The 26,171-nt window shown below is 37.7% G+C and overlaps 1 protein-coding gene across 1 annotated transcript; it reads left to right on the top strand.

Annotated features, from left to right (window-relative positions):
• Positions 1 to 1,360: 1,360 nt before the first annotated feature.
• Positions 1,361 to 24,863, top strand: LOC119786897 (pterin-4-alpha-carbinolamine dehydratase 2-like). Its single transcript, XM_038290462.1, has 4 exons — positions 1,361 to 1,533; positions 3,004 to 3,135; positions 21,587 to 21,667; positions 24,723 to 24,863. Exons 1-4 carry the CDS (start codon positions 1,432 to 1,434, stop codon positions 24,816 to 24,818), a joined length of 411 nt encoding a protein of 136 aa, XP_038146390.1. The 5' UTR covers positions 1,361 to 1,431; the 3' UTR covers positions 24,819 to 24,863.
• Positions 24,864 to 26,171: the final 1,308 nt, after the last annotated feature.

A 26,171-nucleotide genomic window follows, 5' to 3' on the forward strand; every position in this document is an offset into this window, starting at 1 on the left:
TAACCAAATCTAACATTTACTGTAATTCCCCCCAATTTCATAGTCATTACACTCAACTTTGACTTTATGTATTTTAGGAAGTTATGGCTAGGAAGCAGCTATCTGTGAAGGAAAGAAGGAAAAGAAACAGGGAATATCAAAAGAAGTGTGAAGGCCTACTGACAAAAAACCTACATATATTCAAGCAATTACTCAGAAGGTTCAAAATTTCTACCATAATGCAGCACGAATGACAACTGACAAACAGGACACAATCACACGCAAGAAAATAAAGCATCAGAGAATGATTCTGACTGATAATGATATTTCTTAATTGTACCTTATATTCCTTGAAAAATATTTGTCACAGTGCTCATGATTGTTATTTTTTGGACCAAATAGTTAAATAAAGTTAATAAGCAAGAAACCATTGACTTGAATTGTATACAGTTTGGAATTGTATGTTGAAATGAGGCCACTGTCACCACCGTCAGTTCTAAAGTCACCACCGTCAGAGGGCTTTTTATTCGTTTTAAATTAATATGCTTGCAATATGTTTCTTCAGTGCTGTTCTCTCATTAAAGTAATGGTCTCTTTTAATACAAAAATATGTTTGTTAAATAAAAAAACATGACTTTTTCTATTTAGGCTTAAAGTAAACGTTATCTGATGTTAGATATTTTAAAGGACTACACATGATACAGTTAAAAAAAATTAACAAAAATGATTATTCAACATTTAACAGCATAAATGTGTGCTAACAATGCCAGATAAAGATTTAAAAACTCTAAATACTTATTAGACCAAATAAATAAAAAATAATTAGCTTTTTATTGTGTCTGATGGTGTTGACAAAAACAAAGTAATAACTGGAAAAATGCCTATTTTATGAAAGAAATACAAAATGAGGAGGTTGCACCTGTACACTGCTGAACAGCCAAGACCTTGGTCTATAACAATATACCTTCAGATTTTGTAATCCAACTAACTTTTTATTTTCAAAATTAAAACCTGTTTTATCCAAATTCCCAAGAATCAGTGATATATATATATATATATATATATATATATATATATATATATATATATATATATATATATATATAGTGAATTCCATATATTTTCTCCTTTACGCGAAGTGATTGCCAATCAGCTTTCTAAGATTGATTTGTAAGAAGATTGATTTGATTTTAATTATATTGTGTTTTTTAGGCGTTCCTTTCTTTTTTGAGCAGTGTAAAATAATTTAAAAATAATTACTAAACCACCCTGTTTTTTTTTGTTTTGTTTTGTTTTCTAAATGTTTACTACCCCAAGAATAAACGTAACAAAGCAAAAAAATTTTTAAGTTCATATGAATTTTGATCAGGCAGTATTGTGAACAGCTTCCCTGAACGGGAGGACACGCATTTGCGCAGAACCAGCTGTGAAGCAAAAACTCAGCCTACAGACATGTTTGGGTTAATGTTCATCCTGAGGACGAGCAGGTCTCGGCCCTGCAGCCGGCTGAGTATCCTGAAGGAACCCGTGCTCCACAGAAACTCCTCTAAAATGGTGAGAGCTGTGCCTGAACTCCTCTGTTAGCATTAGCACCTCTTAGCTCCTTTAAGTCCGAGCGGGACGCTACAGTTACCCCGATAACGGTGTTTATTGGTGGGATAAGTTTGGAAAAGTCAGCAGTAGTGTGTGTTAAGTTTAGTTTGTGTCGAGTGGAAAACACTGAATTCTGATAAAGTTCTTACATATTTTTTTGCATTTTTAATTGGAAAATTTGTCTATGTTTGCGATACTATTTATAATCTATTCTGTTTTTCCGACGTTTATTTCTATTATATCGCGTTTCAGTTTGGGAATAAGTGTCTAAATGCAGTATTTAAGAAGCTTATAAGTTGGGAGAAACTATAAAATAACAATACGAGAAGTTCGCCACAATAAAATGTTGAGATATGAATTATATAATTGATACTGTAAGTAAAATATATTTTACCTTAGGATTTAATAATAAAATGTAAACAGTATTGACAGCTCCCAATTAGTGGTGCAACATCGCCATCTTCTGGAGACACAAGATTGCACCCAAGTAGCAGCATACAAAAAAAGATTTATTTGCGATCCTTACAGATAAATTATTTATTTTCAAAACAGTTAAAGATCCATTATTTATTCTACCATTTATATTTATTTTTTGCTCTAAGTCATGACAGAGTCCATACCATCTCATTTTCATTGACAACAGTGTCCACATTAGGAGAATGCTCTGATAATTATATATATTTTTAGGCTTGGCTCTTATAGTTTTTATAATTGCGATAATAAGTATGCTCTACTAAGTCAAGAAAAGCAATTGGAAAACAATGATTGCAATAATATAGTATTATGGCTTGAGGATTCAACCCTTTTATAGTCATACATGATATTATATGTATGACTGAATGCAACTTTATACTATTTATTTTTGTTGGATTGACCAAACTCTCACAACCTATCAAATTCTGATTCATTATTCTCCTCACTTGATTGGTTTATTTACATTCAGGTTAAATAAGTGTTTTAATAATCTGTTAATTGATACAATGAATTCTTAGAAAAGCTATTATGTCGGTACGATTTAATTAACAAGTCATGTTAAAGTAGTTCAGGCAAAGCAAATAAACTTTAAATTGCAGCCGTAATTTTGATATTCAGACTCGGTAACATTACGTTTAGAAATGAAATGTGAGATTATTGGAGGTCTCACTGCAGAGGTTATTTGAGATTTTTGCTGCCAGCTCTTCCAATGAGCAAACATTTTAGAAAATAATGATATTTTAGCATGCAGACTAGTATGGCGAAATAATACATTTAGTTTGGCAGAAAAAAATCTGTTTTGAAATGTAAAAAAAAAAAATATTCAGAGTTTCTCTGACATCATTCCTGTTTGTGTATTGATTTTCTGGCATCATAACTGAAACTCTCTGTAAGAACCAAAATAAAAATAGATTCAAAAATATTTGATTGTGATGACGGGGGGTCACTTGTGTCCAGTCATCAGATTCCCACTGGCTCAGCCCTGCAGACCGGGATCAGATGGTGATGGAGCTCAGGGCAACAGGATGGATGGAAGTAGAGAATCGGGATGCTATCTTCAAGGAACTGCACTTCAAAACCTTTAATCAGGTATGTTTTTTTGTTTTTGTCATATTTCTGCTGTGTCTAAAGCCACTTCTAGACCTCTGAGGAATCTTTTATTTTATTTTGTTAGTTCCTATCTGAACCATGTGCAGCTGTATGGGAGAAATTGGTTAGGGCTAGTTCCTTTAGGTCTTAGCAGCCAAGAAAGATGGTATATCTGTCAGGATACAGTTAGGAAAACAAGGAGGCTTTCAGGTCATTTGGTACTGGGGGCCTGCAGGTTTATTTTGCCTCAGTGTTCAGTGCTGCCAGTAGTATTCAGACATTAACTCAACACTTGGAGCGTCAATGTTTAGGCCTGAAGACAGGATCACAGACTAAATGTGATAAATTGAATCGGAAGTAGTTGATCTTCCTCCGATCTGAAAGTGTAACACACTGAACTTATACCTACAGCACTTCCTGATAGCAGTTAAACCCAGTGGTGGACAGTGATGGAGTGCATTAACTTGATTAATGAACTCAAGGAAATTTTCTGAGTATCTTTACTTGAGTATTTTTGGGGAGGTACTTAACTTTTACCGCACTACATTCCAAAGTCAAATATTGTACTTTCTACTCCACTACATTTCCAGGAAGCTAGTTGTTACTCGTTCCTTTTGGCTCAACTTAGCTTTTTAAACTGCTGTTACTTTTTTTCTTAAAAATCTAATTGGCCACACTATATTTCTCACATAATTCATCCTTAAATTGTGGGTTCACACCGGAGGCGGTGGCAATGGCCCTTGTGGTCAGTTCACCAAGAATTCCTATTCGTGAAGGGCGGTGAAGCGGCTCCACCTCAACTCCACGCGGTGTGAGCGTTCACTGCTCCTCTTTCACCTTGTGCTACTAGATAGAGCTGAGGTGATGTCAAACAGCAGCACCGCATGGCGGGAGAGAGGCGGTGATCGCTGAAGCTGAAAAATCTGAACTTTTATATGAAATGGCGATACAGCAGCTAATCAGGGAGTGGTTGTAGGTGAAGCTTTTTCACTTGAAAAACAGATAAACAATATTAACAAAACTCGAAATAAGGAATGTGCTTAAGAGATTTTTAGATTGCTTTTAAAAAAAGACGTTGTAAATTAGTCATAGAAGAACTGTTCATCGTCCTACCTTAGCTCCAGTACAGAGCCAGGTCTGTCACTGCCCACTGCCCAGCATCGGTGCTTTCTGCAGGGGTAGATTTCCAAGGAAGTCCCGCCGAACCCGACAGAATCCGAGCTGCGTCTGGATGAACAGTAGTTGATTTTTTTTGTTAGAGCTTTAGGGGCTTTTCAATAAGAATAATGGTCTCCCCAAAGTTTTTCATAGAGAACAATTTAGCAGCAGTCCATGATGTTAAGTTTCACCTGTACTTTTTTTGTAAAATGCCAACAGCGAGAAACAGGAAATGACATGAGGTTGCCAGGGGTAACGCCAGGTCCAAAGCGAAGGGTCTGGGGGGCTGGTGATTAACTAAATATTAAACAATAATTCCAGCCGCTAAATAAGGTCAATATGCCCACTGTTATAGGAATGACGTGTGATGTTATGCAACATTTTTATATCAAAATGGGCACAGCACTAACGTCTGCTGGGATGGTGACGTCATCGGCTGTAAAACTAATTCTATTTTATAAACCAAATCAGCAGAAATGAAGTACTAAAAAGTAGGCTAGATGATTTTGATTACATTTAGATCTTAAAAGGGTAGTAGATCTCTGAGTGACCTAAAAAATTATCTTTAAATTCTCTAAAACAACATTAGGACAAGTTATCTTTTTTATTATTTTATTTTTTCCATTTTAAAAAATGAGCAATTAAAATGCCAAAACCTGCACAAAAGAAGCGATAACCATTCAGTCTATTTGAGTTTTTTTCTCGTCGGTGGGGTTTCAGCTTCACCTACTCCTCCAATTTGATGATTAGGTCCAGGGTGTAAACAAAGTGCATCTGAAATGCAGAGTGGTTAACTACCTGCGGGGCTCGCTGAAATCACTGCCTTCACCCCATGCTGTGTGAATGCACCATGAGAACTGGTATCCTGGATGGTTTAGTAATCTCTCTTTTTCAAAACACTTGCGTCAAAATGGTTGCTAATTAGCAGGCATATGCATACCTTTGACGTGCTGAGGAGGTAGAAACTACCTCCAGGGAGAAAAACTAAAACATGCAAGATGGCAGCCCTCGGGAAATGAATTTGGACACTACTCTGTTTTAAAGCCAAAATGCATCCAAACATCTGACTTGAAATATAATGGATTGGCACACTGGCAAGCTATTTTTTAACTGGCAAAAAATTAATGGTTTGGAATCTGTATTGTTCACGTTAAGATAACGAGATCACTAAATTGGTTGACTATTATTTCAATTATTGTTTATACACGTTTATTCCAATTCATTGGTTTATCCCTACCCTTGAACAGGCAGTTTGTGCCTAAAAAAACTTCCCAAAGTATCTGAATTGTAGTGGAATGGATTGTCTCTGAAGTTTAAAACACTTTTCGCCAGTTATCATACTGGCCGGGCGAATTTTCTCAGTCTCCTCCATGTTTTGTTTATGAATGACTTGTCTCAGTAAATGCTTGTGACATGAGGCAGCGGGCGTCAACTCATCCACGAGATCTGCTGGACTGGACGTTGTATTCCACTTGTTTTTGGCCGATGTGCGCCAACCATTCATGTATTTTATTTATTCCTTTTTTTAAAATTAAGAATCAATACTTGGTGTCAAGAATCGATGCAGTAGATCATAAAAATTAGAATTGCGATGCATCGTCATGGCGATTATTTTGCACACCCCTAGTGGCTTTATTGTTTGACAATTTTGAAATAGCTTTATGAACTTCACAAGGCCGTATTTTATCTGTACTGTCAACATTATTTAAAGTGTATGATCCACTATGAATACAATTAAATAATCTACTGTAATGTTGGTGCCATACCTCCACATTATTAGCAGTGCCAGAAATGCCATCAGTCACACAGGGCAGAGATTTTTTGTGGAATGTCCTACCTCTAACTTCTTTCCAAAAGTCTTGTGTATTGTTACTAAAAAGTTTTCTGGCCATGGAGTCAGCCCTCATTACTCTTTCATTTTTACCAGTATATCGCACAGCATCCTTGTATTGGACATTAGTCAACTTTTTATGTTCAAGGACAGGCCCAAATCTCAGTCTCCCTGCCTGTATCCACTCATTTGAAGCCTACTGAGCTCTAATATAAAGTTCAGCCACATTGGTGTTCCAATCTGGCCTGATTTTGCTTCTTTTTTTTTTTTTTTGATTTTTCTGTTTTTTTTGCTGTTTATGGAGGAGTTTAGTGGATGCAATCAAAACATTAACAAATTCAATATACACAGAACAAATGGATTCATTGTGCTCAGAATGTTCACACATTATTTATTTGCGGTCCCTACAGATAGATCTGCGATCCCTTGTTATTATCATCTCCACACATAAAACAAAAGAATAACTGCTGAATAACTGCTTTTATCTAGGTTAGGGTTGTCACGATACTAAACTTTTCAACTCGATACCGATACTAAGAAAAACATTCGATACACAATACCCTATTCGATACCACAAGAATAAAAACAAAGACTCTTAAATTCAACAGAAATATTTTCATTACTAAAAAAATACAAGAAATACATTTAAAAAACAATAAGAATAATATTTTGAGGTTGTATGCTGTACACAATATTAAGCAAGCTTGATAAAAAAAACTTACAAAATTAAAATTAAATGTTCCTTCCTTGGCTATGTTTTGCAGACATAACAATGACACTGGCCAAACCAATTAAACAAAAATAATTCTCAGCAGCTGCACAAAAAAAGTCTGAAACTGAAAAAAAGCACAGAATTATTCAATCACACAGTGTTCAGAAAGTGCATTTTCCACTATTCTGCACTTTAGATGGCTGTATCAATACTTTTGAAAATGAGTATTGTATCCGGATACAACGTTTCAGTATCAATACTTTTTTAAGTATCGATACTTTTGACAACCCTAATCTAGGTAGATATTCCTAGGTGAGTTATTTATGCACATAGAGAATGATAGTAGTTCCTCTTCTGAGAGCGAGCTCCAGTCCAAGTGTAATTTGTTACATTCAAAATTGTACTTTTCTGTCATTGGTTAACTTGTAAATGTATCTGCATCCCAAATGGTATATAATCAGCGGTAGATAACTCATACAGGATTTTCATGTTGGTTTAATGAGGCATGTGCATCTGCTGTAGTTACAAAGTGATCCAACCATAAGGTTGTATGCCATGCCTCAGCAGGACTTTAGAGACTGAGAGAATTTGCCCACTATCCTCACAAAACTGAGTACAAAATAAAGATTTACTATCAGTGATATCAGAGTTCATGTCACCAATAAAAAACACAATAAAAAACATATCTTGTATAAAAGCAAGTTTGTTAAGATACTTATATGTGGTGTACATATTCAGGTTAAACACATTCCTTGTCATTTTGTGTTAGATGCATTGCTATGCACCAGTCCACTTCAACTTTAGTTATTTTAACCCAAGGATCCAGTCTCTTATCTCATAATGTTGCAAGACCATCAGGAATCCGACCTCATTTTATTCCATCACTAATATCAACACTAGACTCCCCAGCTCCGTGGAAACACTCATTTACAGAGTTCAGACCTTCTAAATCCTGCTCTGTCAGAAAAGTAGACACAGCACATCACATTGGTTTAAAAGTTGGTCTACAACAACAGGGCGAGCTTTGTCCTCTGCACTATGGCCCAAGCGCAGGCCACAACAATTATGACATAACTTTTAGAGCCATCTGCTCAGATTTATTTGGCCTCTGTGCCACAGGTCAATGAGGTCCCTCCCATCTGCATCCCCGGAGGAACCGCACCGCTCATTCCCCCAGCCCAACGTGGCTCATAAAAACGCCAAACATAGGCTCCAACTGGCCAGAGATCAGGATTATACATCTCCGCCACATCATTACACTCAGATGGGACCTTGAAAGAGAAAAACCTGCTGTTGTCAGAGCTTATTTTCAGGCATGTAACTTCACGACCCAGCTGGCCCTGAAGATGGTCAGTTAATGTCTTTACGCCCAGGTCCCTATAGGAATGATTGTGTGTGGGAGGAGGGAGCAGCCACATACATTACCATTATTGTGATCTCTCCTCGCCATGATTGGGTTGATGTATGTGCCAGTGTGCCCATGTCAATCACAGCCGGGTTGCATAGCAGGACAAACATCCCACCCACACCAACAACTCCACCTCTTAAGATAAATAAATGAAGGTATTATATAATAGCCTTTTTAGTTTGGATTACTTACTTTAGTGGGTTATTCTTTAAAAAAAATAATGGTTTGGAGTCCATATAGTCCACGTAAAGATAAAGAGATTACTAAATTGGTTGACTATTATTTCTATTATTGTTTATACTCATTTAATTCAATTAATTGGTTTATCTCCACCCTTGAACAGGTAGTTTGTGCCTAAAAAAATTTCCCAAAATATCTGAATTGTAGTGCACTTAAATGACTCTGAAGTTAAAAACACTAATCGCCAGTTATCACACTCACTGATGGCAGCTCCTGCTACCAGTTAGAGGGCCAAAGGGAAATTTAATACCAACCAGATTGGTTTGGATTTTCTCTAAAAAGTTAAATATCTGAGGGAAAACTGCTTTCTGTGTGTAACCAGGTTATCTGTCGCATATTAAAATTGGTTCCTTTTTTTGTTGAGTTGTTACGGCACTAGTGGCCCGTTTTATGCACAGTATGCTGACAGGAAAGGGGGAGAGGCATGCGGGAAAGGGCCACAGGCCGGATTCGAACCTGGTTCACTTGCTGCAAGAACTAAGGTCTCCATACATGGGTCGAGTGCGCTAACCACTGCAAAACCAAAGCACGCCCAAAATTTGGTCCATTTAAAAAAAATGAAATTTAACCAGTAGGGCAAAAACAGAAGAAATCTGTTAGCACTAGATGGCACTGATCTTCTCAATGGCTTAGAATGAGACTCAGTATCAGCAAACAATATCTTTCCTCCTGAAATCAGCACAGAAACCTAAACATACAAGCTTACAATGTTCTGATAACATTCTCTCTTTTTTTCCTTTCATAACTTCCCATTTTAGACAATATCTGGTCAAAGTAAACTGCATCGTCTCAAGGCCACTTAGTGGACTTCCTCTAATCCTGTCGTTAGTTGTTTTTAACCACTAAAATGGCCTGGTTTTACACTTCCCCGTGTTTGAAGTCAGAGGGCGAATACTGACATCCTCCCTCTCCATCTGCGGTTCCCTTCTCCCACAGCCTATCCCCCTACCTCCACATGTCAGGCTGCATTAGGCAGAGACACACCAGGCTGCCAGTTGAGGTTTTGATCAGAATGATTTCTTTCACAAACAATCAAATTAGCTAAAATGTACCATCTGGTTTGCCAACCACTAACAACACCATCATCCTCCAGAGTAGATGTCCCTTTCTTTCTCGTTTTTTTTGCCTTCCTTGGTCTCCATCTCTGCCTCCTTAAGTCTTTTTCTCGTGTTCACTTTCTCTGCCCCATGTTTTGGAAGACAAACTCATGTTTTTCCTATTTTGCTTGTTGGCAACTCTGTTTTGTCTTCTGGTCCTTATTTTATTTATTTTTTTTTCAGCCCCTTTCATTCAGTGTTGCAAGTTCTCTTTCATGGTTGCACTTAAAGGGCTTTTAAAATGAGAAGCAGTGACGAGGGGCTACATTCTGGCTGATTTCCACTCACCACTTATCTAAAGCCACAGAGTTGCAGAAATCAGATCCCCAAAGAGTTTATAGTGGAAATAACAAAGCCCTATTTGTGTGGCGAGGCAATGCCTAGTGTGGCCATTAAGGGGCAGCAGAGCTACAGTTCAAATAAAAGCAAAATGACAGCTGCTTTTTCTTTTTTAGGCTTAAATTGCTGAGCTCATGTAGAGTGGAAAGTGTGATAATGTTGCAACAAACCCAGTAATTTACCTGTGGCTTGTTGGTGGCTTTAGTTTTGAGAAGTGTTTCTTTGCTTTGACATCATATTCATGGTGTTTAATCAAGTTTGAGGGATAAACTCCTGTTTCCAGTGCCATTTTGATCGCTCAGAAGATTCCCTGCAACCACATGTGGAAACATCTGCATGTTCTCCTGTCTTCACAGCGGCAGAGTTTTGGCCAGGACTGCGCGCGTTTTAAAGTTGCTGGTGCTGATGTTGTTTACACACAGATGTTTATGCTTTATTTGTTTAAAGATCGAACATCTGTTATCAGTTTCTGTGAATGAAGTAGAAAGTCTTGTGAAAAGGTTAGATATAAAAAGGCTGTTTTTTTAAAGGTGAGCTGTGCAAACTCAACTGTTGTGTTATGTTAGTGGAGGTTGACAACAATAGCATTCCTTCTTTTTCCACATAAACTCCCTCATGCAGAGATAGGAGAGAAGAGAAGATAATCACTCAAAAGGTGTGTTTTAGGAGTTTTGTTGTTTTGAGTCTAACCCGCTAAGTCAACAAACCCTTCGTCAACATGGCAGGCAACAGGTTGGATATAAGAATTCACACAAATGACAGACTGGACTACACTTGTATCTCAAATAAAACTGTTTATAAGTAAAGATCATTTCATGCACTTGTAAACATTTTTTTCTTTTTTAGTGAAAAATGGTATTAATGAAGGACACACTTAAAAAGAGGCTAAAGCTTCAACATGTTTTCTCTCCTCTGAATGTTTTTTTTTTCCAGCAATCAGTAATTTTCCCTTTTTCTAAAATAAAAAGTTTGTTTTAGAATATGATGGTTTAATTAAAATTAATTTTTAAATCATTTATATAATAATAATAATTTACTTTATTGATTTCACATTGGAGAAAGTTACCTCTGCAGAGGGCTGCCATGGTGGGGTTAAGGGTCTTGTTCAGAGACCCAGAGTGGCGGTCTGTGGGAGTGGGACTCGAACTCAGAACCTCAGGATTCCGAGCTCTATGCCCTAACCACCAGGCCACCACTCCCCCTGTGGCTCATGATTTTAAATTGCTAGGACTTGAGATTACATGCATTAGATTGGTAAAAAAATAGTTTGCAATCTGGGTTTGCTTTGCCTCCAAATGCCATCTAAAACGCAGTCCATTATGAATCATGGACTCCTTTATTATGCAATGCAAGAAGCTTCACAGGCAACCCCAGTGGTCAGTCATAATATCTAGATTTTAGTCTTGAAGTATGTCTGAATTAGCTTTTTCCCTACAAGTGGAATTTGATGCCCAACTTTCCTTTTAAAATACAAGAAGCTTAGTCATATTGAATTTGAAGTGTCTGAGCATCAAATTTAGGACAGGAGTTTGACTAGGACATTCTAGCACACAGTTATGCTTGATTCCATCTGACTAGGGATGCACAGCATTATTTGCTTTCAATAGGTATCGGCTGATATTTGCTTTGAAATCAAACAACGGATGGACATCAGCCTTTTCGGTCAATATAACTTATTAATTTATGATGCACTGTTTTTCGAATTTGTAGACAACAAATGTGATTATTATGCGTGCGTCATCGGGTTACTTGAACCCAACTGATGCATGAGTTTGTTACAGAAGAGATGCTGAAGAAAAATGCTGGTTTTGTTTATTGAATATTCAAAAGCAGAGGGAATCTGCTGTTTGCACTCGATGGAAGGGGGTAACATACATAGTATCTACAGGTGCTGGTCATAAAATTAGAATATCATGAAAAAGTAGATTGATTTCAGTAATTCCATTTAAAAAGTGAAACTTGTATATTATATTCATACATTACATACAAACTCATATATTTCAGATGTTTATTTTGTTTAATTTTGATGATTACAAATGACAACAAATGAAAATCTCAAATTCATCATATCAGAAAATTAGAATATTACTGAAGACCAATAAAAACAAAGGATTTATAGAAATGTTGGCCAACTGAAAAGTATGAACATGAAAAGTATGAGCATGTACAGCACTCAGTATTTAGTTGGGCCTCCTTTGGCCTGTATTACTGCAGCAATGCGGCGTGGCATGGAGTCGATCAGTCTGTGGCACTGCTCAGGTGTTATGATAGCCCAGGTTGCTCTAATAGTGGCTTTTAGCTCTTCTGAATTGTTGGGTCTGGTGTATTGCATCTTCTTCTTCACAATACCCCATAGATTTTCTATGGGGTTAAGGTCAGGAGAGTTTGCTGGCCAATTAAGAACAGGGATACCATGGTCCTTCAACCAGGTACTGGTAGCTTTGGCATTGTGTGCAGGTGCCAAGTCCTGTTGGAAAATGAAATCTGCATCTCCAAAAAGTTGGTCAGCTGCAGGAAGCATGAAGTGCTCTAAAACTTCCTGGTATGTGGCTGCGTTGACCCTGGACCTCAGAAAACACAATGGACCAACACCAGCAGATGACATGGCACCCCAAACCATCACTGACTGTGGAAACTTTACACTGGACTTCAAGCAACGTGGATGAAGTGCCTCTCTTCTTTTCCTCCAGACTCTGGGACCTTGATTTCCAAAGGAAATGCAAAATTTACTTTCATCAGAGAACATGACTTTGGACCACTCACCAGCAGTCCAGTCCTGTTTCTCTTTAGCCCAGGCAAGACGCTTCTGACGCTGTCTGTGGTTCAAGAGTGGCTTGACACAAGGAATGCGACAGCAGAAACCCATGTCTTTCATACGTCTGTGTGTGGTGGTTCTTGAAGCACTCACTCCAGCTGCAGTCCACTCTTTGTGAATCTCCCCCACATTTTTGAATGGGTTTTGTTTCACAATCCTCTCCAGGGTGCGGTTATCTCTCTTGCTTGTACACTTTTTTCGACCACATCTTTTCCTTCCCTTCGCCTCTCTATTAATGTGCTTGGACACTGAGCTCTGTGAACAGCCAGCCTCTTTAGCGATGACCTTTTGTGTCTTGCCCTCCTTGTGCAAGGTGTCGATGGTCATCTTTTGGACAGCTGTCAAGTCAGCAGTCTTCCCCATGATTGTGTAGCCTATAGAACTAGACTGAAAGACCATTTAAAGGCTTTTGCAGGTGGTTTGAGTTAATTAGCTGATTAGAGTGTGGCACCAGGGGCCATCAATTTCGAACCTTTTCACAATATTCTAATTTTCTGATATGATGAATTTGAGATTTTCATTTGTTGTCATTTGTAATCATCAAAATTAAACAAAATAAACATCTGAAATATATGAGTTTGTATGTAATGTATGAATATAATATACAAGTTTCACTTTTTAAATGGAATTACTGAAATCAATCTACTTTTTCATGATATTCTAATTTTATGACCAGCACCTGTATAAGTAGGGCTGGGAAAATAGTTAGGGTGTTTGGATTGGTGAAAGGTGAACTTTTGCTCAAGTCTTGTCTTTTGTAGCTTTCAAGAGGTTTTCTTACAGGTTGCCTTCTAGAAAGAGTGAATAGAAGCTATCCTGGCCAGAACAGTTTTATATTTACTTTCTGTCACTACAAATTAATACAGGCAGCGGTATATCACCGAGCCGCTGGCCTGGTTTGACGGCTCTCTCTTGTTTTCCACTGTTAACTAGCCTAGTGTCTAGATTGGGCTGTTAGCTGTACTCTCCCCCTCTATAATATATTTATAAGTAGTTTAATAATCTTGATGAACTGACTACACAGAGGAAGTGTGAGATGCTTTTAAAAACATTTGGGACAAACCCCACGTATGAGATTAACATCTGAATGCTCACCTTCGTCATTTGCCGCAGCCGCTGGTGGAACAAAGCCCTGCAGCTATTCATAACCCACCACCCACAAGCCCAGAAAGTATAGGTTCTATCATGGGACCAAAGCCCGTGGAAAGTGTATTTACCAGTGTAAATGTGTATAGAAATGCTACCTGGGTTTTGAGTGACCATAAAAAAGGGGCTGATGTGACTCTCCCATTGGCTCTGACTACCTTCTCTCTTCGCCAAAGAAAATAATCCTCACACTGTGGGGATAATACTCGGGGTGATGTGCAGTGTTGGTTATGTGCCACACAGGCATGTAGGCCAAACATTTCAGTGAAGGATCAGGACGCACTCCTTAACACGTTCTCTCTCCCATACATAGCCTGTTGCAAATAAGTTAAGATGTCTTTATTTTGGCCCTTTTTACAGGCTGCTTTTCTTTGCTGTTCATATTATGCTGCTCATAATTTTCCTAAAGTTAGCAAAAATGTAATAGTTGCATTTCTTTAGAAAAGATTGATATATCCCTTTGTTTATCATTAGGACTGTAGGGGCACTATTTGGTTTGATAAAGATATCTGCCTCGTTATATCCTCAACCCTGTAAAAATCTTTCTAATAGGGAAGGTATGCCTCACTTTTTTTTTCCTTTTTGCTTATACCAAAAAATAAATAATCCTACGATTGGTCATTTGATTCCATTTGGTACCATTGTAATAAATCTGTACCGATACAGAAAAAAAATGTGATTTCTGAAATGCAGTATACCTACTGGTGTGCTATTAAATCACTATATTTTGTTCTTAAATCTGGATTTGCATAAATATTTTTATACTGTTGCTGTAAAGTGGAGAGAAATTCATAAAATAGCCAAATTAAAACCCCAGCCAAAACAACCATGCCTCAGATGTTACATAAAGAACCTAACTTAGAGTTATGTAAGTGAATATAAACTTAGTTTAGGTATAATTTATATTATTTTTCTAAAAATTATAGATTTGAAGCTTTAAACAGCTTGCTATCACTTTAGTCGGTCACACACACACCCTTAAATAATCATTGGTGATAAAATCCTCGGGAGTAAATAAAGCTGATGACTTTGTTGTTTGTTTGTGATTGCATAGCAGCATAGTTATGTTATGGTGATTAGTTAGTCAGCCTCATAACTTGGATTCAGAGTGTTGATCAAATTAGAAATCGGCTGTTTAAGATAAATATGGTCCAAGTTTGTTAAAATATAGTTAAGCTCAGTTTGATTTATTAGACAACTTGTTTTTGATAACTTATATCAGCTTTCATTCAGTGGCAGTACCAGGAAATTTTAACAGGGGTGTCCATGCAGGGACCAATGTGCGCTGAGGGGTGGAAAAAAAAAAACGAATCGCCCCTGAAACTAGTTTAGGGTAAATCTATACTGATCACAATGAACCTACATCTATATTTTCCAAACAAATTGCTGAAGGCGGACCAGATTCTCATGAGTTCCTTGCTAATAAAGCTACGCACATACTTATACATCAGTGCTGTTTAAATGAATTTATGTTGATTAATAATATATTTTAAATGGGTTGAGCAGTTAATCTTTATCTTTAATGACATAGAAGACTCCTAGATGACTGCAAAGACAAACTCCTTCCCATAAAATATAAATACTGATGGGTAGCCAATGATTGGATGGTGCTGGCTTTGGACCCCCTGGTGCCCCCTCTAGATCCATCCCTGCTTCCAGCTTAAGTAGGTGATGTGATTCCCAGTCGTATTTAAAATCAGACTTAGTCATTCATCCAATACTTACTATGTAATATAGCAATGTTTTAGTTTGTAAAATGCCTTTTTTTCTTTACACTAACTGTATGTAATTAGTTTTTTATTTTTTTACTTTTATTTTATTTTGGTTACAATATTGTGTCTGGATTAACAGAAAAAATAATGAAGAATGGAAAATAAGGATATATAATATTAGCATAACACAAACGTTGATAATTGTTAAAAGGTTTGGATGTGGAAAAAAAACATAACCTTAAACTCCATAAAATATACAAAGTACATCATAAATTATTTTGCCAATTTTAAGTGGTGCATGCTTTCATAAAATTTAAAATTAACTGAAACAAAATAGGAAAAGGTGTAAATACAAAAGTTAAAAATAAAACTAAACTAAACTCAAATTAAAAATATTAACAATATTCTATTTAGATTTAATCATTGGTTGTTTAGTCAATTGCCTAAATTCTTTAGATCTATCCACAGACAGTTATTGGTCTGCCAGACCAGACTTTATTCTTCTTTAAGTGCTTATACAGTATGTCCATCTCTTTCCTAGGATTACTATTGCTTTAATGGTCTCTTGCATGGAGCTCTATAAAAACTTCCCCTTTTCATCTCCCTCTGTGATATAACCAGAAATGCTGCAATGTGGAGCATTTATTTTGTCTTCTTTAACCTTTCATTGTTGTTCGGTATGTAATGGGGGGTTGCCCAAAATCTGTGAACATAATCTGACTCCTATTTCATGTATGAAGTTCTTACATGATGTTGTTAAGCATGACAGAAGGTCTTGTATGCTTTTCTGTCAGGGTCTCAAAGTGAGTTTTTTTTTTTTTTTTTTAGTGAGTCAGTGTGAAAATTTAAAACGATTCAAATTCTAGTTTTTCACTTTGAACTTTGGCAGCTTTGCTTTACAATTATATGAACTTTATGAATTATATCCCGGTCTACTAAAAAATAAGTTCAGCTTAGTCAGCAGGACAGAAGGAGAATGAACTTACAAGATGTTTCAAAATCAGAGTCCTGGCATTTTGCTGCAGAGCAGTGAAGGTTGGGTGATGATGGGGCTTGTGGGTTCTTCTACAGTGTGAATGTGTCTGTCAGAGGCTACTTAGAAGAGTCACAATCTGCATTCACTTAGTCCTGGCAAGACATGGCAGGAGTTTTTTTCTTTTAAAGCCCCTTGGACCGTGCTGTGGTAGAAAGTTGATCTGTAAATAACAGACACATGTTTGAAACCGAGTCCTGCGTTTCAGCCCACAGCCGCAATGAGAGCGAGAAAACCGCCTCGCTCCGACGTCAAATTATTTCATCCAGTGTTGTATGACAATCATGCAGTAATAGCTCTAAAATGGCTCCTCGGAAGCATGTGTGTGTAGCTATTTAGAAAGGCGGCGGGAGGGTGCGTATAGTGGGGTTCTGCTGACGGGTGTTTCTGATTATTTGGGATGGGGGCTCTGCGTAATGTCACATCAAATTATCTGACAGCTACAGCTTGTTGGAGACACCGGTGCGGATGGCCGCCCTGCTGGCTGACCTGCTGTCTTCTAGAAGTGTGGCCAAAACAATACAAATGGGCCACACGAAGCACTTTGAGTGAGAGAGCCCTTGACCTCTGTTGACTTGTTGCCTAGCAGCGGAGAGATGGTTTCATTTTCTTTCTGGCCCAAATGGAGGATGTGGAGATGACCCATGGGTGACAGACAGACGCTGCTCTGCCTCTTTGGAAGCTTTGTCCCCCTCTGCTCTGCTTACTGCCCTCGAGGGACCACCACCTATAAGAGCAGAAATGGTTTACAGCCTTTACAGATTTAAAAGAAATTGTTTTAACTTATTTTTATGGGCAAAAGTTTAGAAACTATTCTCACTTTTATTTCTGCATTTGCTCTTCCTCTACAAGCCACATTTGTGCCTCACTAGGTCTCCATGGATATACAATTGCAAGCAAATGTATTCATACCTTATGAACTAATCTAACTTTCTAATGCTGCAAGCACAAACTCATAGAAAAGACACATGCAAAGTAGGTAACTGTGCAGTGGAATATACGATATTCATGTCATGCTTTTTATTTTTTTTTCTCTTCTACTCCTTGAGTCAATAATTGTAAGAACTTATATCACTTTTCCACCTGGTCAACTGCTAACCTAGCTCTAGTCTACCTCACCAGTTTTCAAATGTACTATGTACTCACTTTTTTCACGTCCCCCCCTTATCTGTAATAATCCCTATGTATGCGCACGGCCAAAATAAGTCTAATTAACAAATTTGAACTTTTGTTGAGACTCAAAATTTGGACTGTGACCTGGAGAAGCGGTCCATCATTTTCTGGTTGCGAACAAGATTAGAGCTGCGTCCAGATTCAGAGGTTGCAATAGTAGGCTTTTTTTGTCATAATAAAGCACTGAGGGCTTTCCAAATTTAAAGGCAATAAATAATTTTCCCGAAACTTAAATGGGTTTGTGCATTCTTGGTGGCTTATCTTAAGCACATGCATGTGATGACAGTCCAGCTTCTCAAGCCCTTTGAAAATTAAATAAATGGAAAATAAACCAGGGCAAAGGTTTTTACAGCTATCCAGATCTGTTCTATATGGTTACCAGGGAATAGAAGTTACACCGAGGTGAGGACAGGAACCGCTTCTGAAGGTTAGATCGTCCCATTGCACAGCCAAGGCCCGGCCTATGTAGAACAAGTTCTTCCAAGAATACAGCCCCTGATTTTGGACAAAGCTGACCATTTATTCCAGCTGTTTCAGACTGCTCATTTGGAAACGAAAATGCCTAGCCTGAAGACTTCAATAGAACCACTGCTTAAAGCAATGAGGAAACTCTGAGATTCATCTAAACACCCTGTTCTCCATGACTTCACCTTGAGATCCTGTTCATGAACACCACAAACACGACTGAAGAAGAGGAGACTGTGGTAAATGTCCCTACTGCAACAGGAAAAAGCTGACTGCTCCAAGACTGCAGCAACCATATTTACTTTATAAATACTGTTCTTTTGATATATTGTTGGGCTTTTAGTAATACCAGCAAAAGTTCTTACATAGTTTATAAGTTCAGTAAGGATGTCTCAGCGTTGACCCATCTGTCTTAGCTTCCTCCTCGATATCTAATTTGCTGCATATGATGTTTTTAGCTTAAAGTAATCATAATAATAGTAATACAATGTGTGGACCAAATTGATGAGGATATTGGAAATTATGGCATTTTTTGATATGTTTAATTAGGAACTTCTGAACTCTCTTCCCTTGACTTAAAGCTCATGTCCAGCCGTTTAGGAGTGTCTTGAAGCTCTAAAGGATCCATTTTTCTTCTAAAACAGTGTCTAGAACTGAAATAAATCAGTGTTTTGTAATGGGACAATGTGCAGGAGCCCTGAACTGTTAACACTGAAACCTTTTAGCTGTCACTCAGTGTTCCACAGCAGCAGTTTCAGCCTAAGCTCCGTTCCAAAGAGAGGAGACAAGTTTGGACAACACCTGACACGACAGCCTGCTTAACTTTCTCCATTAGAGCCAATGAAAGCTGAGAAAAAGCAGACCGCCTTGCTCTCCAAATTGGTGCCTCTGGGGGTCAAGGTGCAGGAATATGACAATTACTTAAATTGATCAGGAGACGGTTTCCTTGATAACCAATTTGATCAAGCTGCCGATCGTGTTACACACGTAGCGGCACGAGGGAACCAAACAGGCAGTCTCAGAAATTAGTCCGCCACGCTAAAAAGACTAAACCCAATTTCCTTTGTGAAAGTAATTCTGTTTCGTCATGTCAGGTGGCGTATAGGTCCGCAGACCCGGCCCGTAAACAATGGCATTTCAGTTGATTTAATTAGGCACAGAGGAAGCATTTAGGGACTTAATTGAGATTGCAGAGGGAAATTGCTCTGAAATAGGGCCTACCTGAGTTGTTTTTCCCCCTCTCTCGTCACAGCGAGCATGACGAGGGATTTTGCTCTCCTCTTTTGTAGATAATTAGAATTACCGTAATCACTCTCTGGATGACCTGTGATTGGCAAGAGGCACATACCAAAAGCTGAAATATGAAGAGTGTGGACGTCTCTCGATGTCCACGCCCTCTGTCTGGATATCACTGTGGAAGTAAGCCTAAAGGAGGGGATTTCTTTGTGCACACAGTGAACTCCTCTGCTTCTCTGTGCTTAAGATGGCAGCATTGCTCCTTTTCCTTATATGAGTCCAGCTGCATGTGTTTTTTGTCATTACATCTCTAAAGTAATCCTTTAAATTATGTTTATGTCTGCCGCTGGGTTACAGCAGTTGATTGCTCAGCACAGAAATGTGCAGAATTTTGTTTCAGCTGCAGGATTCATGCAGGATTTTTCAACCCTGCTCCTCTGTTTTAGATGTCACGCTTCATCACATGTAATTTCATCTGATGGCTGATCAACAGGCTTTTGCTGAACCTCAATCCTTCTTAATCGGATGTGTCAAAGCAAAGAAACCTCTAAAACATGCATTCGTCTTGTCTCTTCTTTTGTCTGAAATTGCTATTTTGGCGCCCCCCTTAGGTTAAAAATGAGTTACTGTATTTTTCTGGCATAACCAGGGATGTGAGGGATGTTCTTCCCCTCATCAATGGAGAACTAATGTAAGCAGCTCTACCTTAGGCAGCTGCTCCCTGTGGACTTACTCTTCCTACACACGGTGGTTCATTCAGGGATTAATAATCCATTAATTTAGTTTCTTATAATTGAAAATCAAATTAAATCATGATGCTCCTTATTATAGAAATAAGCAAATGCATTAAAATTAGAGTTAGCAGCTTAAACCAGTACGGTTCTATAGAACCTTCCTCTTTCTTCCATCATTTCTTTTGTCTCTAAAGATAGTTTAGAGAAATCAAACTACTCCGTCACAAAATCATCATCATCATAAATATTCTGATTGCATGTTTGTTTTGGTCTTCATCTGGGTTACGCCTTCCCGGCAGAAATTTTCTAATATAATCCTTGGGTGAAACTAAGGCTCTGGATCAACATAAATTGTACCTCAGGAATAGATTTCTCTCCATCAAATGTTCATACTGGCCTGATTTGTGTGGCTCTATAAAGCCTATAGTTATTTTGACGAGATTCTCTAACCTGAGCTTCAGGTGTCTGCTTCTCTTCAAGTGCTTCCCTGGACCGACCTGGTCCTGGTTGCTGGTGTACCTTTTTCTGCCACACTTTTTCCTTCCACTCAACTTTCCATTAATATGCTTGGATCATCACTCTGAACAGCAATCTTATTTAGCAGTAATGTTTTGTTGTTCAGTAACTTCCAATTCAAAAGCTGCATCCATATCTTTGAATGTCATAATATGATCATAACATTTATTCATAAAAAAAAATGTAATGACATTAGATAATATTGTATTTGTCCCAGAGGAAGAATTTTGATTTTTTTTCTTTTTGCTGTAAGCCATAATTCCACATCCTTTATAAAGAATACGAGCTCCTGACTTCTGGCAGAAGGTTCCAAATCCCCAAAAACCAAACTGCTTTAAATACTAATTTATTCCCACCTCCATCAAAATTTAAGATAAAATGGGATCTTAAATGTGAGAAATGGGAGTGTGTAATTACTTGGGGTTCTGCTTGTTGTTTTAGTATTGTACAGTAGTTTCCATTTTTTTTTTTTACTTTTAATTCTTATGAGTCTGTATGTAGCCTATGTGTACGTTTTTAGCTGGTATTTGTTTTTATGTGCATTTATTGTTTCGAATGGCAGCTACTACTATGCACTGTGCAATTGTGTCTGTGACAAATTTCCCCTAGGGGACAACAAAGTCTATTCTATTCTGCTCATTAAAATTAATATGAAGAATCTATATATAACTACGTGATGAAAAACTAAAATTGATGTCCTTTTCATTTTTTGATTAAGAGTTAAATTATAAAACTCTGAAGTACATATTTTTTGTTTTGGATTCGATATAAAAAGAAGGAAAAAAATCTAGAAATCCAGATTTCCTTTTTTAATGAATTCCTTTCTTTCCCTCCAGGCGTTTGGCTTCATGTCCCGAGTGGCCCTGCAGGCAGAGAAGATGAACCATCACCCAGAGTGGTTCAATATTTATAATAAGGTAACCTCTTTCTCTAAGTGCAAAAAAGAAACTATGCAGTTGTAACTAAAATCATCCCTTTCTTTATATAAATTTATTGTCTAATGTTTATAATCCTGCTTTTGGTTCATAATAACTGCTCACGACAGCGCCTCGTGGCAGCGACCAGGAGCAGCTCTCGACAGTTCCACAAAATATGGCGACTAGGTCATAATATATTCCAGATAATTAGCAATGAAACGTCTCTCAGTAAAGTCAGAATTTTTTTTTTTGGTAAAAAATTTTTTCCAGGTCTTGAAATCTCACCACCCGAACCCCTCAAGATACTCTGTAAATCAGTCAGGAGTAATGATGATGGAAAAAGTGTTTTCTGGAGGTAAACCATGAGTCGTTCTCATGAAAACTTCCACAAATGTCTCCACCTCGCCCTCATAACACAAGTGCTCACCCATCCTCTCCTCATTCTCCTTTTGCCTCAGAGGTAAAGGAGTGATATGACACAACCAGTCTGTGAAAATCTCTCAGCATTAGACTGAAGCCACTGAATTACGGTGCGGTGAACCGGACTCTTTAAGAGGAATGCTGCTCCTAATCCACTCTTTATTAAAGTGGCTGTAGGAACAGTGCTGCAGGTCTCTAAGCAACATTTTCGCTCTCAACCAGACACTTGCAGAGAACCTTGCACTAATTGAAGTTCAGCCTGAACATAATATTTGATCCGTTTTGAATTCCTACTAATATTTTTGAACAATATATTCATCATTCATTTATGTGTGAAGAAAATGCTTGTTCAGGGTTTGAGCCTCCTGGTGTCCAACCTAAACCAGCGGATAGGTCTAAAGCTACGTTCTTCTCAGGTCTAGTTTGCATCTACAACCAGGTGAGCTGTATGGAGGCAGCATGCATCAATGCAGAGGAATATGTACCTGCTGGTTACAGATTGTTAACTTGAAAATGGGAGGCTTTTAACTTGGTCTTTGAGAAATAGGAAGGATCCCTTTTTCATCGGTGGGAGGATAGGATTGTGTCCCTGAGGGAGCCCTAGGCTGCTACACTGAGCAGCTCAGGGGGAGCAATTGAGGGTGAATAGTTTTACTCAGACTCAAGAGTAACCTTCTGGTTTCGAACGTTTCACCTCTCTGGAATGCAAATACCCTTGTATCACTGAGCCACCAAACAGACTACCACTTGCACTTAATACACCATGTTTTAAAACAGGCAGTGTTAAAATCAAACACATCAACGTTTAGCAGTGGCTGCTAATGGGAGATACTGCATCCGATTACAGCTAATGGGTCCAAAAGGAAAGGCAGACGCCGATGCCACTTGGCAAAAACTGCTGCCACAAGTTGCCTGAGCAGTTGCAAGCAGCCATGATCTACCTTATGAACTGTATCTCCTAATTTCCTCAGGGTTTAGTCCCAGAGCCTTTCTTAGTAAAGCGGTTTGGCTGCAAGGCAGTAAAGAATTGAGTTGTAGTTTACCTTCTCCTGGAGGGATAACCATTCCTGGCTGAGGATTTCTGTCCAACAGTTCACTTTCTAGTTGCTTCTTACATTTCTCAGATTTACATTGGATTATTCTAATGCTTATACCAAAGAGAGCACAAAGAATCATTAGAAATAAGCTGGTCCTTTCCAAGTTTTAAAGATATTTACAACCATGAAATCTCCCACCAGATTCAACATATTTTCCTTTAAACAAAAACAAAGCCCCCATGCAGCAATTACTCTCATTTACAACTGCTGTTTACAGAATGGCTTCAGTAATCAAGGTTTGCAGCCGTTACTAAAGGTCCTACCATAGCATTTCAGTCATCTGCAGATTTGCTGCTTGTTTCTGACCCGGTTTAACTAAAGTTTTCTGTACTAGACAGATGGGATTCCAAAGTAGTTTAGTATTTAGGCGAGTTTATGGCTGACTCGCCGATTGTAAGGTCTTCAAATCATCAGCCCTCCAACACCGTATGAGATGTCTGTACATAGATGCTGTTTGGTTTTCACGAAACATGGATTGGTACATTTTGCTGCTAAGAGTTCTGGCAAAAACTGTTGAGGTTCACTTTATCTAATTCTTGTGATTTGCCTTACTTTGATACTTTCTCTATTCAAAATTTTGATTGATATGGCTTAAAGTAATCTCTATAAAGATGTTTTAATTGTTGTTAAATGCTTCGAGATGAAGGTTTTATGAAGTGGATTTGTAAAAGATTAAATAAAGCAACATTTGTTATATATATTGTTTTACATTTGGGCTTCATATTTACTTAATAATCAAAGTGTACAGGCTGTTGTGTGGGATACACAATTTGATGAATGGCAAATTATAAGATGAAAAATCTCAAAATTAATTAAGAGTTTTCTTGAGTCTTCCTGTTGTATTTCCTTAAAAAAATCATCAAAATATTAGCTGTTTTTTTTGTTTTTGTTTTTTTTTAGGCTTTTCAGATAAATGGCTGTCTTAAGATAAGCCTACCTTTGAAAACGATATTAATTCATAAAGGGTAAATAAAGCAGTGGAAGTCCAAACAAACTTTCAGATTAGAAAATTAGTCATGGTTTTTGAAGAAAAGTATAAAAATTGATGCGGTTGTTAAAAATGTCAGAGAAATTACCAATGGTTATATTCCTAAAGGGATTTGCCACAATGCCGCCTGTTCATTTTATTTACATATGTTATTAACCAATTATATACACTAAAATGAAGAACAAAATCTGATAAGGTTTCCTCCTGACTTAGACAACCTTTATTGTCATTTTGTATATGCAGAGTGTATACAAAATTAAATTTTGTTTCGGTACAGCTTTTCAAACAGTAAAGGAACGTTTCCATTCTATAAAGTGCAGCAGTGATCAAATGTAAACAGTGTGGGAGAAAAAACATGGTCCAAAAACACACTGATAAGGAAGTTAAGAGCATTATATATATAGAGCAAATATGGAGTATTCCTGATGAAGTTCACATAAGAATGACCTCCTTTAGACAAAACATGTGACAGAAAAACTATTAAATTCATTGCAGACATATTTTTTTCTACATGTTTAGAGCTAAAAACATTGTGCTTGTGTTTCCACAGGTCCAAATTACACTGACCACACATGACTGTGGAGGGCTTTCTAAAAGGGACATCAAAATGGCTAAATTTATTGACAAAATTGCACTTTCAATGTAGTGTTTCCTCGCTTTATCCTAAAGTGTAATTTTAAATAATTGTTGGAGCTCTCCAAGATTTCTACAACCTTCTTGTGTTTTTCTATTAATAAAATCTGAAAATGGAATCTGATGGCTTGTTTCTTTACAGTTTGGGAAAAGTAGAAAACTTTTCTTTCTGTGTTTGTTCTTTTCCTGCCAGATGCAAAGATTTTACATCCATGTTCTCTTTGGCTGTTTTATTTATTTTTTTATTGCAGATGGTAATAAGATAAAGTGAAAATGTTTTTCAGTATTCTGTGTGGAACTTGGCAGGAAACTCATTGTTCCTGTCTCAGTCCTCCTCCAGAGTCGTATTTTCTTTGGTTTGGCTCTGCAGATTGGAGCAAAAGGAGGGATACCTTTAACTTCTGCATTTTTCAGTGTTTTAAACTCAAACTTCACTGTTATTATTGAGATTTTATTAGCTAGACCGACACAAAGTTCTGTGTTGCTGTGAAGTAGAAGAAAAATCTTACATAGCTTTCAAAATATATGAATCTGGAAATGTTGATCAGCATTTGCTTTCCACCATCTTTACTTTTGATACCTCTGGATACTTTCCAGTGCAACCAATTGCCTGCAGAGGTCAGCAAATTAGTAGCTAGAGTCAACTTGAGTGTTAAACCTATAAATTCTGCTTCTCTTTGAAGACCTCAGAGGTTTGTTAGAGAGAAAGTATGCCTGATAACTATGCATTTTTTCTCAGGCATGTTGTAAATCCGTCACTCCACCGTCTCTTATTGCTTCTTTTATTGAACTTTCTATAAATCTGCATGCCTTCATTACCCAGTTACTTTGCTGCTGGGACAATAAAAGATATGTCTATTTTTTGTGTGAATAAAATGTAGCCGGGCAGAACAAAGAATACAGCAGATAGGTCAGGGAGAAAGCTGTGGAGAAGTTAAAAGGAGATTTGGGTATATTCCAAGCTTTAAACATCTCACAGAGCTCTGCTCAACTCGGCTTGAACATGGAAAGAGGATAGCACAAATATAAACTATCCAATCTACACAATCCACCTAAACTGGTAGGCTGTGATAACTACAGAGACTCAGCCAGCAGGAAGAATCTGTGGACTTTTAATGACCAGAGGAAAGCTGTGGGAAAAAAAAGGTTGGCCCTCAGACAAATGACCCTTTGGGAGAAACTACAACCTTAGCACACCATTTCCATCGTTAAATGCTACGGTGGCAGTATCATGCTGTGGGGTTTTAGGTGTTATGAAGCCTAATTAAGGTCAGTTATTGAGGAATACCTGTTAAGAGACCGCAGAAAAGTTAAGACGTATGTTCACCTTACAGCGGACAATAGTAGGATTAAGCTTGAAAAGTTC

Source organism: Cyprinodon tularosa, unplaced genomic scaffold (assembly GCF_016077235.1).
Source record: "Cyprinodon tularosa strain WSP-4 unplaced genomic scaffold, ASM1607723v1 ctg281, whole genome shotgun sequence".
Classification (NCBI taxonomy): Eukaryota; Metazoa; Chordata; class Actinopteri; order Cyprinodontiformes; family Cyprinodontidae; genus Cyprinodon; species Cyprinodon tularosa.